This window comes from Hibiscus syriacus, unplaced genomic scaffold (genome assembly GCF_006381635.1).
Source record: "Hibiscus syriacus cultivar Baekdansim isolate YM2019G1 unplaced genomic scaffold, ASM638163v2 tig00110300_pilon, whole genome shotgun sequence".
NCBI classification, from domain to species: domain Eukaryota; kingdom Viridiplantae; phylum Streptophyta; class Magnoliopsida; order Malvales; family Malvaceae; genus Hibiscus; species Hibiscus syriacus.
In genome coordinates this window covers 261,647-279,505 of record NW_024062669.1, presented here as the reverse complement: position 1 = coordinate 279,505, position 17,859 = coordinate 261,647, and the positions used below count along the sequence as shown (strand labels likewise).

General features: G+C 34.6%; 2 protein-coding genes across 5 annotated transcripts; one reads left to right on the top strand and one right to left on the bottom strand.

Moving 5' to 3' along the window:
* Positions 1-9,204: 9,204 nt before the first annotated feature.
* On the bottom strand, positions 9,205-11,753 carry LOC120116637 (probable protein phosphatase 2C 26). 4 transcript variants are annotated; one of them, XM_039137060.1, is made up of 11 exons: positions 11,591-11,753; positions 11,448-11,499; positions 11,279-11,358; positions 10,964-11,045; positions 10,726-10,799; positions 10,551-10,630; positions 10,372-10,478; positions 10,072-10,195; positions 9,750-9,832; positions 9,620-9,668; positions 9,205-9,532 (listed from the first exon to the last, which is right to left on the bottom strand). In XM_039137060.1, exons 1-11 carry the CDS (start codon positions 11,722-11,724, stop codon positions 9,399-9,401), a joined length of 999 nt encoding a protein of 332 aa, XP_038992991.1. In that variant the 5' UTR covers positions 11,725-11,753; the 3' UTR covers positions 9,205-9,398. The 4 variants fall into 4 exon arrangements, with proteins under 4 accessions (XP_038992991.1, XP_038992992.1, XP_038992994.1 ...); XM_039137061.1 differs by having other exon boundaries at positions 10,726-10,796; XM_039137063.1 differs by having other exon boundaries at positions 10,372-10,469; positions 10,726-10,796; positions 11,591-11,751.
* A 1,965-nt stretch (positions 11,754-13,718) lies between these two features.
* On the top strand, positions 13,719-16,356 carry LOC120116659 (cation/H(+) antiporter 24-like). Its single transcript, XM_039137080.1, has 3 exons — positions 13,719-13,955; positions 14,087-15,094; positions 15,181-16,356. The coding sequence occupies exons 1-3, from the start codon at positions 13,719-13,721 to the stop codon at positions 16,354-16,356; spliced, it is 2,421 nt and encodes an 806-aa protein (XP_038993011.1).
* The last annotated feature ends 1,503 nt before the right edge of the window (positions 16,357-17,859 follow it).

Below are 17,859 nucleotides of genomic sequence, written 5' to 3'. Positions count from 1 at the left end.
CTTTTTACAGAAGCAAGTGGATTAACTTCAAATTGCTTCCTTCTAAGGTAGGATGATAATTTCAGGTGAGTGTTGCTCTTTCAATCACATTCCCTTCTATTTGGGAAAAATCTTTTGGTGGGGGATTTGGTTTTGCTGCTCATATGTGCATCATTTAATGCGGTGGAACAAACTGGTGAATTATATGCATGTGGTTGCTATTAAATATGATGTGATTTTGCCTCTATTCCCATGGTAGAAAGTAGTTTTCATTTATTTTATTGAGGAAAAGAAAGTAGTTTTTATTCGTCAATCAAGGAACTTTTTATTCATTTATGTTGGACAATTGAAGAATCAGATTTTGATCCTTGTATGGATGCTGATCACAATGCTTAGGCTCTATGCTTTAATGTATGAGAAAGGTAGAGAAAAAATGTTACACAAAGACGGAGGAAAACATATTATAAAAATGAAATTATTAAAAACTAAAAGAACAAAAAAAAACAAAAATGTGATATAAAAAATTGAAAATAAGAAATATTGAGGCAACAACTAACCCGAGGCGGAATTAAAAATTTATTAAAGCGGGAGTTAAAAGTATTTTTATTTCCCATAAATACAATATTTTTTAATTGAGGCGGGCCTGATAGATTTTTTATTTATTTTTTATAAAATATATTTTTTAATGTTAATTCATATTTAAAAAAATTGATGGAACCAGGCTCCTCTTAACCCACATTGTTCCGTCCATGCAACCAGCACAAAAACTAATGTTGTGCCTATCTACCAAAAATAAAAGAGAAAGAGAGAAAGTACTTATCTAACCTATTTTTATATTAGAAAAATGTACAGAAATAATCAAAAATTAAATCTATTACAAAAAGCATAAATTTAATCCGTGTTTCAATTAAGTCAGAAGTAGGAAATGGTTTGAAAGCTGATTTGATTTTGAATATATATATATATATATTATGTATTTAAAATAATTAAAATCAATATATATCAAACTTTTGACGAATTGAATTTTAAAAAATAAAAAGATAATTAACCAAAATAATTAATAAAACCAATTATATAATTAGACCAACACCCACATCTTTTAAATCTAAATAGATTAAATCGAAAGATTATATCTTACAAATAAGAATTATAACGAATTATATATATGCTTTTAAAAATATCTAAATATGAATTATTTTGTATAAAATTATCTTCTTTATCGAAGATATTACTTGTTATTAATATTGTCAAACAATCTAGGGTTTCGTCGACCACCGATATTCATTATTTTTTCTTTATTTTATTATAGTGTATCTTTATTTTTTTTCTTGTTTTAATTTTTAATATTCTGCCTGTATGACGTGTTTTTTCTCTGTCTTTACGACATGTTTTCGGTTGTTTTTCTTTTTTTAGAATTGGATTTGATTTCGCCACGACTGATCAATATGTCACTTATTTTTTTATCATTCTGATCTTCTCTGCTTTGGACCCTCAGATTGAATTTTGATATGTGATTTGCGTTTGTAGATAGTATTTTCACGTCGCTCTATTCTGATTTGTATTTCGTCGGTGGTCTTTCAATAGTTTCATCCCCTTTTGTTGTTCTTTTATGATGTGCATAGAATTTGGTCTATATATAATAATTATGACACTATACATTCCTTTTGTTAATTTTCTTCTCATAATATATCATAAAAATTATAAGTTGGTTATTGTTTGACAACGGATAATAACTCTCTGCTCAAATTAAAAGAAATAAATAGTCTATCATTGATATAATCTTTTTATATAACAATATTTAAATTTCACAAATTAAATAAAAATATCAAATTATATATTGAATAATTAGTTCTACACGAATGTAAATCAAAATTTATATCGTATAAAATAATAGATATTAAGATAATATATGACCGAATATAACTATTTGTATTTACTTTAAATTTTAAATGAATAATAATTAAAAATCTGAATCTAATATCTAAATTAATAAAAAAGATAAAGGTAAATTATACTGGTGATTAGTTTTGAAAAAATTATGTTTCCATCCCTTGCGTTATCGGTCCATAACATTTTAGTCATTGGGTTGTCAACTCCCATTAGTTTGATGACGTTACATGTTAATAAAAATGGTTAAATTTTAACTTGACCCTTAAATTTTAAATAAAATATTATTTCAACCCTAAACTTTAGTAAAATATCAATTTTTGTGAGGAATAACAAATTTTTCTCACAACCAAGGGTTCTGGGAGTGTAGGTTCAGGAACCCCAGCCATAAACGAAGTCTCAATATGTACAAAATATTGCTGCAATGCCAATGATGGACACAATTCCGACTATAACTCTCCATCCAATTCTTGTGCTAACATGGTAGGCCGTTCTCAACAAACAAAACCAATGGTGAGGAAATATTCGAGTCCATTGTATCCTTTAGACTAGATCTCTCTCTTCGAACAGGCGACGCAAATAGGGATGGTCAAGAGATCTGAGTCCAAAGGGTTTCAACTTGATAGAGTCGATTTTTTTTTTTAAAAATTCAGGTTCGGGTCGAGTTGGGTTTGGGTTTAGGATTAAAAATGCCCACCGACCTGACCCGAGCAAAACATATATTTTTATCTTTATATTTAGGGATAATTAAAATAATGTCCCTCTATGTATTATTTTTTTAAATTAAATTTTTATTTTTATTGAATAAAAATAATATTTTCTTCATAAATATATTATTTCGGGTCAGGTCGGTCGGGTTTAGATTTTATCTCAAAAAGTCGGGTAGGATTTAGATCGGGTGGATGGTGTATAGTTTTCGGTCGAGTCCGATTCATGTGAATGATGTATAATTTTCGAATCAGATCGGATTGACTGATAATCCTACCCGACCCAACCCATGCCCATCTCAAGACGCAAGCACTGAAGAAGGCGAAACATTTGTAGAAGAACTGCCACGTTGAAGTAGAAAGTTTGGAATCCATCACTCCTTTTACAAGTAGGGTTGTTCATTCGGTTAAAATCGAATCGAATCGAATCGAACCGAATTAATCATAATCGAATTAACAGAATTTTTTTTCTTTAATCGTTAACCGAACTGAATTTTTTTCCGAAAATATTAATCGAACCAAATAAATTTCGGTTAATTCGGTTAATTTTTGAATTAACCGGATTTTTTTAAAATTTTCTAATTTATATAAAAAGTAAATATTTTTTAATTAAAAAAAAGTTTATAATTAATTTAAATAAATATAATTATAAAATAAAAATTTCAGATAATTTTTTTAATTAATTAATATTGATTTATGTTTAAAAATTATTGGATCTTAAATTATTAATTGGTTTTAAATGGTTTGAGTTTAGCCCATATGTTATATATAATATATTTAATATTTTTAATTAAAAACAGTTTACAATTAATTTAAATAATATATAATTATAAAATAAAATTTTATATAATTTTTAATCAATTAATATGATTTAGGTTTAAAGTTATTGGATCTTAAATTATTAATTGAGTTTTAAATGGTTTGGGCTGAGCTCATATGTTATATATAATATATTTAATATTTAAAATTCAATTTTGGTTAATTAACCGAATTCGAACCGAATTAACCGTTAACTGAATTCTAAAAAATATCTTAATCGTTAACTGACCGAACTAATTCAATAACCAAACCGAATTAATTTGATTCGATCAATTAACCGAATTAGTTCGATTATTTGAACACCACTGTTTACAAGTGTGCTGCTTGTGTTTAAAATCTCCCCATATATAATAGCAAATGTCAAACTCCAAGTTCCTAATGGCTTGCACCTGCAAAATTAATCCCAGTTCTCAAGGCTATGACATTACAAGCACTTTCAGATCTAAAACTAAATGAAAAGATGAAAAAACGAAAAGAGTATAATTTTATAGTCATTTTCGTTCGTATTTTATTTATTTATTTGTATATATATATATATATATTATATAATTTACAAATGATTTTTGAAACATATATATAATGTATAGTTTTTGAAAGTATTTTGAAAATATATATAATATATAGTTTTTAACACATTTTAAAAAATATAATATATAGTTTTTAAAAAATATTTTAAAAATTATATAATATATAGTTTTTAAAAATATTTTGAAAATATATAATATATAGTTTTTAAAAAATTTGATTTGAAAAACTTATAATATATAGTTTTAAAATCATTTTAAAAATTTATATAATATATAGTTTTAAAAAAGCATTTTGAAAATGTATATAATATATGATTTTTTAAAACGTTTTGAAAACTATATAATATATATTTGAAAACTTTTGTTAATAAAATTATATATAATATATAGTTTTAAATTTCTTTTTTTCATTATTATTATTATTATTATTTATTTGTTTATATTTTTATTAATTCCTTTTTTATTTTTATTTTTTCAGTTCGGTCCAGGTCCAGCGTTATTGTCTAAACGGTCCAGCAGGAGCCCAATTAGGCGGGCCTGACCCAACCCAGAATCCAATTAGAGTTCCCACATCATGTTCAACGACGCCGCATAGGAGGGATTCAAAGGGGGGCGTGACAACACGCGCCAGTCAACAGTGTTAGCACTGAAACGACCGGCCTAGATCCTCGGGATTGACCCATCCCGGGGTGACCGGTCACACAACGACCATGACCCCCTTTATTTCGGGGCCAAAAACAACCACACCGGGGCTATAAAAGCCCCCGATGAGGCCATGCAAAGGGAACCACAATGACTAAGACAGAACCAACAGAGTAAATCGAGAACCATCATCATCGAGCCACAGAAAACAAGAACAGAGAATCCACGAAACAATACAGATCGAGATCATCAACCAAACACCATTAACACAACAAAAAACCAAATCTAAACATAAACCCAAAGGCCGAAGCCCCACAACAAAAATCAAAAACAAATAAGCAAAAACCAAGGCATCTCCGGTCACGAGAAGAGCCAAGCATGACGGAGAAGCCGATAAGTCGCCATAGAAGGTAAAAACCCCCCCGAAACTTTAGGCGTAGATCTATGATTTTCGGGGTCTTTTTGGGGGATTTTAGTTACGAGTTGGTGTTTAGGAGGGTGGAGAGGAGCATTCAGAGTGTTTTTGGTTTTTCCGACCACCGGCGATGGCGGCCGGAAGTGGCGGCAGACGACAGTTAACCACCGGAGTGGTGGTCGGGCTTTGATCGGTCATCGGGGAAGGGAGAGAGTTTGAGAGAGTTGAGAGGATGGGGGTTGTTTGTTTTGAGAGAAAGGTGAGAAATGAATGAAAATTGGGATTTTTTTGGTTTTATATGCAACCCGTGTACCCAGCTACGACCCGCGCTTCGACCCGACTCAGGAGAGAGGATTCGCATGTTTTATAGGTTAAAAGGGCAAATTATGTCTTGGTCCCTCATTCTTTGTAATAATTTATTTTGACCATTTAATTCGAATTTAACCATGATTTCACTTTTAATTTTATCCCCTAATTTCATTTTCTTTTAAATTAGTCCTCTTTTTATTTTTCATGTTTTATTTATTTTTAATATTTTATTTTTAATTTCGTATATATATTTTCTTATCATTCTTTTCCATATATATATATATATATATATATATATTATTTACTTCTTATTTTTTTCTTTTCTTTTCTTTTATCTTATATTTTTTTGGTTTATTTAATATTTTTATTTTATTTTATTGATTTATTTTGATTGATTGATTTATTTTTATTTTATATTTTATATATTTTTTTCTTTTCTAATTTTCTTTTTTTATTTTATGTTTACTTTAATTTATTTAGTATTTATATATTTGTTTTCTCTAACATTTTTAACTTTGTAGAGAAATCCCAACTAATCAAAGGTAAACAATTCGAATCGAATGCTTTTAAATTTTAATTTTAATTTCAAATTTTCGCAATTAAGATAACCGAAAAATTAATTGGTACCGAAAGGGCGGTTCAAGGGTGTTAATCATTCATTGATTGTAACCGACTCCCGAACCCGACACACTCCTGGTAAAATGCAGATCAAGTAAGATGGTGTCCGATCAACCTAAAACTTGTTTTTAAATGATCGGTGGCGACTCTAACCAATTATTCAAGTCGAAGCCCAATTACAAGCTCACCCGAAAGACGGTAGCGACAATAACTTTTCACACAAACGTGACTAGATCAGCTAAAAAGAAATATGAGAGTGTGACCTGCAGCATGAAAAATATATTAATCCGCAATTATGATCAAATTTAATGTAGAAAGGATTCATATTTTCTATTTAATTTACATTGTATAGAGTTATGTGAAGAAGAAGAATCGACTCGATCAATATAAGATGGCAAATGGAAGGAATAGGGCGATGAATATAAACCGCAAAATGTGTACATGTTTGTTTTGAAGATCAACGAGACCAAAATATTGAGTAAACTGATTGTTGAATTGTGATCTTTAGTTACCAGGACCAAGAGTAAAGGAAGATGTTCGGTGAAGGCTTTATAGTCTTTTGTTTTGGAAAATGCCAATGTTCCAAGGGCAAAGCTCAGAAGCAGAACTTGTCGATAGTCCAATTCGGATCCGGCTTGAACCCAAATATGAAGGCGTAATTCACTCAGTACCGTCTCCAGTAGAATATGTTGATTGCATACATTACCATGTGTAGACAATGAACCCTAACAAACTGCAGGCAGATTATCACAACTTGTTAAAGCATCTTTATTAAACATATTCAAGGGTCGCACTATATTTGTCTAAGCTTAAAACTCGAAATAGGTTTGTACAAAAAAAAATTAACTTAAGGGTTGGTGGTGAGAGGTGATAGTAGGTATGGGCACTCAACCCGAACCCGACGGGTTTTGACCCGACCCAACTCGACCGTGTCGATTTTTTTTTTTAAAAATTTGGGTTTGGGCTGGGTCGGGTTTAGGGTGAAAAATACCCGACCCGATCCGAAAAATATATAATTTTATCTTATATATTTAAGAATAATTACAATAATACCTCTCTATATATAATTTTTTTCAATTAAGTCACTATTTTTATTGAAAAAAAATAAATTTTTTATTATTTCGGGTCGGGTGAAACCTTATTTTAGTCGGATTAGGTCGGGTCTCGGGTGAAGGCTCCCTTGCTCTCGGGTCGGATCGGGTGAATCAAAAACCCGACCTAACCCGACCCATACCCATCCCTGGGTGATAACAACCAATAGTGATCAGTGAAGATGAATAGATGATGAGTGACCATTAGTGATGGAGACTTTATTTAAATTCATGAGTCAATTTAATATTTTATCTAAAGTTTAGATATTAAATTATTATTTTATCTAGAGTTTAGAGTTAAAACAATATTTTATCTAAAATATAGATATTAAATTAAAATTTAATCATTTTTACTAACAGCTGATGGTAGTTGACGGTTCAGTTAACAAAATGTACCTTTTTCAAAACCAGTGATCAAAAGAAGACAGTTTGAAGAAAAAAAAGTCACCAATGTAGATTACCCAAAAATAAATGTTTAAATTAAATTACCATATTACCCATAGACGGATTATTTGTTTACTTGAGTATCAATTAAATATCTATAAAATAATCCCTTATTCTTGGAAACATGGTCTTGAATTTTAAAATTGAAAAGGAACTTGTCGAATTTGATCTCTGACTTTTAAAAGCTTCTAAATATGATTATCGGCGAGCAGATGTAACAATAAAGAAATCACAAACAGGAATAGCGAGAAACAAACAAAAACCTCGCTTTCGATTCTCTTCTATCAAGTATGCAATTCGGTCTTAATCCTCCTACTTTGTAGAATCAAACTTTGTTTTGTCTGTCAATAACTCCATCGCTAATACCATTCTCAAGCGGTTGTCACTACACCACTTGATGTAGTTAAAACTCAGTTGCAGTGTCAGGTAATTCAAGCGTTGCCTCTGTTTTTTTCTTGTTTGTTGGATTTTGCTGCTGCTAGCTAGCTATATTAGGAAAATTTGTTTAGGGCGATGTCATAGTAAAAGGGACCCCCATATCTTATTCTTTTCCATATTGAATTTAGTTAATTTGCTGCATCATATCATCTTGTATCTGCACACCAGAATTTTGAATATAATGTTATGAGTCGGAATGAACAGCATCCAGTCTTTATTACTGCAACACATTTAATTTCAATGCCTTTAATATCTACAACATTCTGATTACTGAAAGTAAATTTCCATCTTCATCTATATCTGCGTACTTTCCTTTATACGCTGATACGCTTGTATTTTAAGTCCTTGCGTGTGGTCAATTTCTTGTTTCAGTTTGCTTCGCTTTTAGTTCACATTGTTGGTTTTTGAAATCCATTAAGATTTACCTCTGTAATTGTTTTAATTATGCATCTTGCTCCTCTGATCTTCTTATTGTTATTAAAAAAAAATGCATCACAGGGTGTATGCGGGTGTGATAGATTTAAGAGTACTGCTATTATGGACCTGACTAAAACAATTGTGCAAAAAGATGGCTACAAGGGCCTCATGAGGGGATGGGTTCCTCGAACTCTCTTCCACTCCCCGGCTGCTGCAATCTGCTGGTCCACCTATGAAGCAGCAAAATCTTTCTTCCAACAACTCGATGGCTGCCCTGAAAGTGGCACTATCACCTGAAGTGTCACGAGGAATTGTGCCAATGTATACAGATGCTGCAAAACGGACACCTCAAGTGATGGTTGGAAAGTTTTGCTTCACACGATGAATGGGTAAGCATGACAAATACTTCCAGGTACATCTATAGTCTACTTAACTAATATCCATAGAGGATATTTTGCCATTTGTTGTTTCAAGTAATTATAGCCAGGAATCCATACGATTTTTGCATTTGGTTTCATGACGAAGCAATGTAAAGTTGCATTTTTTACTCCAAAGATTCAAGTGCTGCAAAAGTTATTTTCTTGACTCAATGTTGAAGCATAGTAGGATATGTGATATTTTTTTGACTATTTTCCGTTTAATTACTTTCAAGTTTTGGATTGTAGATGAGTAACTAGTTCAGTTGAGGTCCATGGATATATCTCATATAATGACTTGTAGTCATTTCGTTCACGCGGTTCTATTGTTGCGATTTTTATTCTTTCACTTGTTTGATGATGAGGTTAGCATGGAAAAAGTCCAGCCTGACAGACATGGATTTCGCATTTTGATAACCATTTATTGACCATTCCAATTATATATAAAAAATCATTATTTAATCGTTCAATGTAAAGAAAAAGGTGTCCCATAATTCTACATCAAGTACGATATGTTGATGTGTGGGCATTTTCAACATCTTGAGTTGAGTGACATGAGATCTTTTGTACATTAACGATCATAGTAGTTGCCAAAAATGGTAAAACAGGTTGATTTCTCAATGAACATAGCCGTAATCCAATAATGGCAGGTAAGGCAAGGTACGTGGATGTTAATTGCATCCTCTTGTCTAAAGTAAACCCCTAGTGTCACCGGAACCAGCCTCCTCCATCATTCCTGTCATCTGAACCTGGTTCGAGCTAGCAGCGGCAGGTAAAGTTACAACCTTACCAACAATCACAGTGATATCATCTAGCTTTCCACCTGCTCCCAAAGTCAAAATCGTAAGGATTAACTGTGGGCGAACGCAAATGATATCATTGCCAAAGGAAAAAACAAAATAAAACCCACCTGTTAGCTTCATCCCCAGGATTTTCTTCCAAAAAGGAACATCAAAACCCTGTAAAGGAATACCATCAAGACATGTTAAATCGATTCATGCCAGGTTTTAACTTAATCGTTCTGACTAGTAGTTCATCACCTTGGATCTGGCCTCTAATGAGTAGGGAGACTCGAACCTTGAATCCATGGAGTGATTGCTTGCCAGGTTAGCCAATGCCTTTGCTACCATTACAAATTGATTATTCAATTTAGTCCCACTCTTACTCTTATAGTCTGAGATGTGATACTAAATTATATTAGTCTTTAAATATGTTCGTTTAGTATTTGCAAACATGTTAAACTGTTCTGTTAGTGTTTGTTTAATGTTCGAAAATATGTTAACATGAATAGATAGATATTCGTTTAAATTTGATTCATTTACTATCCTACTTAAACAACAGTAACTAGAAAGAAACACATACCAGCGTCCACTACATCGCTATGTATGGCCAACGTGGAAATGATTTCTCTATCGAAAACATTGTCAAAGAGCCCATCGGAGCCCATAACTATGGTGTCTCCTTCCACTAATTCCACACTGCTAACCTGTTTTTACGGGAAAATACAAGAAACAAGCAACGCGTTTAAGTCGATAATTGTCCCTTGCAAATTGAACTTTGTGTCGACACGGTCACTTGATTTTGGTTTTTGTACAAAAAGCAGCTACTGATAGGATAAATGACAATGAGAATTGACAGGTAAACTTAGCATTCATTCATTACCACGGCATCAAGATACGTTTGGCCAATTAACTCCGAGCTCAATTGATATGGGCAGTCGAAGTAGTGTTCTTGTGGGGTCGTAGAAAAGATTATCTGCCCTGTAATAACTTAATCACTAAACCTTGCCCACAACAATATTGAGAAACAACTCCTAGAAGAAACACAGTACCTGGTATTACCTTTGCGGATAACTCTTAATCCACAGTCACCTACACTGGCAACCTTCATTGTTCCATTCCTCTCAAGCATCGCAACGATACTACAAATCAATCGGAAAATCAAAGTTGATGACAGTATCACGATGTGTAGAAAGATGTTGGAAGGGAAGACATCCAGAGAATATTATAAACTTACGCAGTAGCCGATCCTTTAGAGGAAGTAGCAGCATGTGCTTTCCTTATGAGGATCCTGGGATCGTAATTAACCTGGTAAAAGATATAGCCAGATAAACACCATAGTAGATACGTATAATCCGTTAATCAGGAAGATTAACAAACACCCAAATTTTTATCTTAAGCAATCATTCAAATCAGATTGAAAATATGTCAATTCCCAAAAGAAATTATTGCTTCAAATATGCCAATACTACTACCTCTAAATCTCCTACAAGAGAGGAAGCATTAGCCATTAGCTCCTTGGAAAATAATGAAGGATCCACATTTCGTTCAGCCCAACTGGAAAACAAATGAAAATAAAATTAGCAAATAACGCCAGGGGAGAAAAAGCTAGTTCACACAATGAAACGGTTTGCCTAATTTGTTGAAGAATCATATTTTCATTTCTGGGAAAAATAAAGAAGAATGTTCAGACAAGGACTGTAAAAATGTGAAAAATAAGAATAGCTGACAAAAGACTTGAAATTTGTTAATCTAGAGTGAGAAAAGATTGATGTTTAATTAGATTATACCCGGAAACACCATCAGCAACCGCAATAACTCCCCCGTTGAAGTTGCTAACAAAGAAAGCATCTTCTCCTCCTTTCTCCACCTAACAGAAGCAGAGAAATCAAAGTTGTAGTTAGTACCCAATAAAGTTGAATTCAAACGTTAGTAACAAAATTTTCAAGCTTGGAACACCTTGTTTGGATGAGGAATGAGGTTAGTTCCAGTACAAAAACTCATTTCTGACCTAAAATCAAACAAAAAGTACATCACTACACTTGTGTTCAGCTTTCCTAGGATTAAATAGATAAATAAAGGGAAGGTGAAAATGTGCTAACCGGATAGGATTGAGTTGTGATGAAGCAAAACAGAGCAACTTACTCTTCTTCGGAACAGTATGTTTATTTGATAAACTGGGTCGGAAAAGCAACTGAGATTGAAGAATCGAAGCCCTGTAAATAGAATTCGCCATTTCTCGCTTCAACCTTCTCTCCTCCTTCCGCTGTCACACTCTTAGATTACTAAGCTGCTAAGCTACTGCTTGGATGTGTGGTTCAAGTGACCCGTATCAGTGCTCAATAAGAACTCAAATGGATTTATAATATTTTAAGATCACCAGATCCGTCAAGCACCAGTGGTCTGGTGGTAGAATAGTACTCTGTCATGGTACAGACCTTGGTTCGATTCCCGACTGGTGCAGTTTGTTTTTTGGATTTTAATACTAGTAAGATAACTGATCACTTTTTGTTCTTGGTTTGATCACTGTGAGTTTAATATTGGGAAGGGAGGAAATGAGTATATAAAGTGGCTGATGAAGTGCTTTTCCTAACTCAAATACAATACATCAATTCTGACAAAACATAGCTCATTACAATACAAGCTGTACATCTAGGGATGGCAATGGGTCAGGTAGGATCGGGTTTTTGGGCCACCCGACCCGAGAAGAAAGGGTCATCCACCAATGATCCGATCCGACGAAATTAAGGTTTCATCCAACTCGATCCGAATATATGACTTAGAAACCCGACTCGAAATAATAAAAAAATATATTTTTATTCAATAAAAACAGTAACTTAATTGAAAAAAAAATTAAATATAGAGGGGTATTATTGTAATTATCCCTAAATATATAGGGTAAAATTATATATATTTTTCGGGTCGGATTTTTTTCACCCTAAACCCGACCCGAACAGTGCATTTAAAAAAAAAAACCCGACCCGACCCCGTATTTTTTTTAATAAAAAATCCGATCCGGTCGGATCGGGTCGAAACCCGTCGGGTTTGGGTTGAGTTGCCATCTCTATGGACAACCCTCAATACAGTGACGGATCTAGGAATATTGTTCAGGCCTATATTAATAACATAAATTTTTTTATAGGTAGACACAAATAAAATTTTAAGGTAGGCACCATCAATAAAATGAACTACTAGTATAAAAAAATTCAGATTTCAGGGTGTGCACGTGCCCACCATGAACAAAGGCTACATCCGCTGCTGCCTCAATATGGTGTGAACTAAAAACATAAGCAGAGCCTCATGCAGTAGCAATGTTAACTAAAAATGTCTGACCCTCACTTCTCTTTAATGCAGATTTGATTGAGGCACCTTTCCTCTTTGCTAAAAATCGTATTCTGACCTCCTTTGCTTCTTAAGGTGCGATGGTTCCGCAGTTTCATGTTTGGTCTGTTAGGCGTTTCAATGTTCACGTCAGATCTTTCGATCTGAAGCTTAATATCTTGTTATGTTTGGCTTTACCATTTTGAAGTTTTGTTATTCACATCTCGTTTTTGCTCTTGTTCAGATGATGTCAAATGTCCTTTTAAGTATATTTTAAAAAGAATACATAATAAAACAATTAAAATCATCTGATCACTGATATATATATGTGTGTGTGTGTTGTGGATGATCCATATTAAATTCTCTTTAACTCAGAAAGCACGTCAGATGCATAACAAACGCCTTATTTGTAGCTGCTCTGCCTTTGATTTCTCAATTCTCATTGCTTCCTCTTGTCTTATGGTATCCACACCACCCTATCCTCTACATAATTACTAAAAATGTCACTTCACGCAAAGAGAAAATAAAATTGTGGGCAGAACATATTTACCGTTTTTCTAAAATTAAACCAAAGAGGGGAAAAATGCTTCATTCCCAACAATAGAAGCTCATGTCATGTCAAGCATGCATGAATTTAGAAGAAATTATATAGGTAACTACAATTCATCTAAAACAAAGAGGAAAGTTAAGAGTTCATTTATATTTCGTATAGAAATAGAAACAGAACAAATAAAACAACACCCGACCTCATTTTAATGCATGTTAGTGCCAAGGATAATTCTCAACACAAAAGGGATTTCCTTTTCTGCCACATTGCATAGTGGTCATCCAAAACTCCCCTGCTCTTGTTGCGGTGATAGATACTAGTCCTTTTACCAGGTTAGGCTGTAATACATTCACCCGCCCGCCATGGGAATTGCAAGAGGCGCCAAGTTCCAGCTCTCCAACCGTGGAACTGCAGCACTTCCATTGAGGTGTTCTAGATCACAAATATCTAATCCCTTTAGCATTTTCTATGAAGGAAAGCCGATCAAGTTCTCTTTTAATGTCATCCTTGTTGCTTTAATCTTGACCATTATCATCTCTCGGACCGCTCAAATTCTTCTCAAGCCTCTCAGACAGCCTAGGTTGGTTTCTGACATGATTGTGAGTACCTTCACCTTCACTCTTTCCTTTTTCTTCTTTTTCTTCTTTATATATATATACACACACACATATATGATCAATGTTAATAGTAAGTTATTCTGGCCTGACATTGATGATTAAATGGTTTCAAGGGCGGCATTATCATGGGACCCTCTCTCATGGCACGAAGCCCGATGTTTGTGAGCATGGTGTTTCCCCTTTCATCCGAGTTCTTGCTGAAAAACTTGGGACTAATGGGGTTGATGTTATTTCTTTTTGTAAGTGGAGTGAAAATGGACATAGGGTTGTTAACACGATCAGGAAGAAAACAAATTTGTATTGCCGTGGCGGGTGTTTTCGCACCTCTCATAGTAGTGACGGTTGTAGCATTTTGTACTCGGAAATCAATGGACGTACAACTAGCAAGATTTTCTTCGACTGGAGCAATTGCCTCATCTATGGCGGTGACAACATTTCCCATTCAGTATGTTGTACTTCAAGAACTAAATCTTCTTAGCTCCGATGTTGGGATTATGGCATTGTCCACAGCATTAATTAGTGACTCCTTTGGGTTTAATTTTATTTCCGCTTTTGAAGCAATGAAACAATCGGAAGTATCGACTGCATGTGCTTTGTGGTATTTGTTATCCACATTTGTTTTTGTAGTATTCTTGCTCGGTTCCGCTCACCAAGCAATGTTGTGGATTATCCGGAAAACCCCAGAGGGACAACCAGTGGATCAGATTTACGTGATTACTATATTTTTATCAGTGTTTGTGTTTGGGTTTTTGTCAGACATGTTCGGCTTAGCCATTTGTAACGGCTCATTTTGGTTAGGTTTGGTGATTCCGAGCGGACCACCGCTTGGGGCAACCTTGGTGGAAAAAAGCGAGACAATTATGATGGAAGTATTAATGCCATGTACATATGTGTTTTTTGGATTGAACACAGATTTTTATGCAATGCAGGAAGCTGGGTGGTCTGCCTTAAGCCCGCTATTTGGTTTGATTATTTCAGGTTATTTGACTAAATTCCTCTCCACTCTGCTGGCTGCCAGGATGGTTGATCTATCATGGAGAGAGAGCCTTGCTGTCAGCCTTGTTTTGAGCTTGAGGGGTCAAGTGGAGCTTATTCTATACTACCATTGGGTGGACAAAGATGTGTGTTGGTTTCCAAATTTAATTTTTTCTTCTTTTCGTTCACTTCACTTCCATTTTTTGTTAAACAATTGGATGTTTACAAGCAGATAATAGGGGTAGCAGGTTTCACAATGCTGATGTACGCAACCGCAATTCTAATGGGAATTATTACACCTATGATCAGCATTTTGTATGATCCCTCAAAGCCTTACATGGTAAGCCAGAGGAGGACAATTCAACATACAGCTCCAAATGATCATCTTAGGATACTTGTGTGCATCAAGGACAAAGAGCACTTGCAAAGCATTGTTAACCTTCTTCAAGTCTCTTATCCCACAGCTCAAAATCCGTTCTCCATTCACGTCTTTCACCACGTCGACTTCATCGGCCGTGGTAACCCTTTGTTTATAGACCACCAAAAACAGGAATTTGGAGAGCTCGCCAGCAGGTTCCCAGACTGGGAAAGGATCCAGAATGCTCTAACCTTGTATCAAGAAGGGAGAGAAGACTGCGTAGACCTCCAATTTTTCTCCGCTTCGACGGCGAAAATAACAATGTATCAGGAGGTGTGCAAGCTCGCTTTGGAAAGCAACTCTGTTATCATCATTTTACCTTTGGAGAAGAAATGTGACGGAGAGATCGCAGCAGCAGAGCAATGGGGTGGCGGGAAACAGTCTGTGATCATCCAAGTGCTGGAGAATGCACCTTGCTCGGTTGGCCTTCTTGTTGACAAGGCCGAGAGAAGGCAACTCCCCCAAGAAGCTACCCACGGTTTCATTGTGCTATTCCTTGGAGGACCAGATTCTAGAGAGGCTCTGTCTTATTCAGGTAGGATGGCTGGGAACCCCAGAGTTTCCCTAACAGTAGTAAGATTTCTTTCATCAAACGGTGAAGGAGATGATGAAATGCAAAAGAAGCTGGACGATGGGGTGGTCACTTCGTTCTGGGTTCAGAACGAAAGAAACGAGAGAGTGAGCTACAGAGAGTTAGTGGTAAGAAATGGGGCAGATACAGTTGCGGCAATATTGGAAATGGCGAAAGAGAAATATTATGATATGTGGATCGTGGGGAGAAAACAAGGAATAAATCAGAGTCTATTGGAGGGATTATCAACATGGACAGAAAATCAAGAAGAGCTTGGGATAATGGGGGATTATGTATCATCTTCTGAGAGTGTTAATGCAGATTCTGTGTTGGTGATTCAAAAGCAAGTTTTGAGAGGCAACACTACTACTAGTAGTTCTACGGTAACTACTAGTCGATGGTGGAGCTTGTTTCGGTGATATGCAAACACACTTTTTTCTTAGCTTCTTAAACCTTCCCCTTAGCAATAAGTCTTGAAACTTTGAAGTTTCACATTCAAGCTGTGTGGTTCGGTTCTTTCGAATTACTATGTTGTTGTTCACCGGGCTTATGCTTCAAATGAATCCATATTTTTTAATATACCCACCCTCCTCCTATTTTTCGTCTCACACCTAGCAATTAGGAAGGACATGGCATGGTTTGAAGGATGAATTCATAAATCTACCAATCATGCATAGAAACTAATGATGACATAAGTTATAAATATTTGGTTTTCCTTAATCTAATCTTCCATTTCTTTTTAAAATACCAATTACTACGCAATGTCTAAATTTACAACACAAAACTTGCATAAAACACCATTTGCATTCAGGGTAAACTACATTCACTCACCAAAGTTCAACCAATATGCAGCCGACAAGGATAATAAGGAAAAATGAAGGAATGACTTATAATCAACAAGCATAATGTTTTCTCTGGCTACGAATCAGTGTGAATTAACCGCAAATCATGCATAACTGCACATCTGAAAAAAAGAAAATTAATTAAGCTAACTAGATGGAAAACTCTTGATCTTGTTTAGGGTAGTAGGGGAATACATTATCATTATCAACTCCAGCTTGTCTCATCAAAACTAAGATGTTCTTTCAATATTTTTAAAGAAAAAAAGGGTACAAACTTGCCTAACAAATTAACCAATATGCCACAGCTCTTGCTTCATAACACAAGAATTATCCACACGCATGCTGCATAATCTGCTGCAGATCTTTTACTCAAGAGAAAATTTACAGGTGTTTACAAACACTCAAAACTCTCTAGTATTGGGAGAAAGAGATGATTTGGGATGATTTTGAAGCTAAATGGGTAAGGGTATTTATAGTTGAAGCTTAAGGACTAATCTTATAAATACCCTAAAGTATGTAAGGACTAAAATGCAATTACCCTATTAACAATTTCAACAAAAATTAAATGCATCGAATTCGGTGCTCAATCTATCGAATTTGGTGCCCCTTAGTTAAATTTCATTCATTGAGCCGCAATTATTGACTTCCAACAATCTCCCACTTGAAAATTGATTTTAATCTGTCTTCACACCTCGACCGATGCAACAGTATTTGTGGTCTTGTTACTATAGCATGCCAACTGAAGCTGAACACAGCTTCAATTTGTCCGTAGTCACCGTCTTTGTTTACATAAGCGAGTCCATCTCATCTTTCATGGAAGACTCCCACTTGACTGAATCCCCAACCTGCATTGCTTCATTATAGCACTCTGGTTCACCATTGTCAGTCAACAACAAGTAGTGCAAAGAAGGCGAATAATGCTGAGTTGGTTTAGGAATTCTAGAGGAGCGTCTTAGTTCCGGTGTGCCTGGTTCTTCTTGAACTACTTTAGGACTGATCAGAACATCATTTCCAGAAATCTCCTCAAACTCAACAAATTCCTTTGTTTTAGCTTTGGTATTGGAGCTACTTGATTCTACG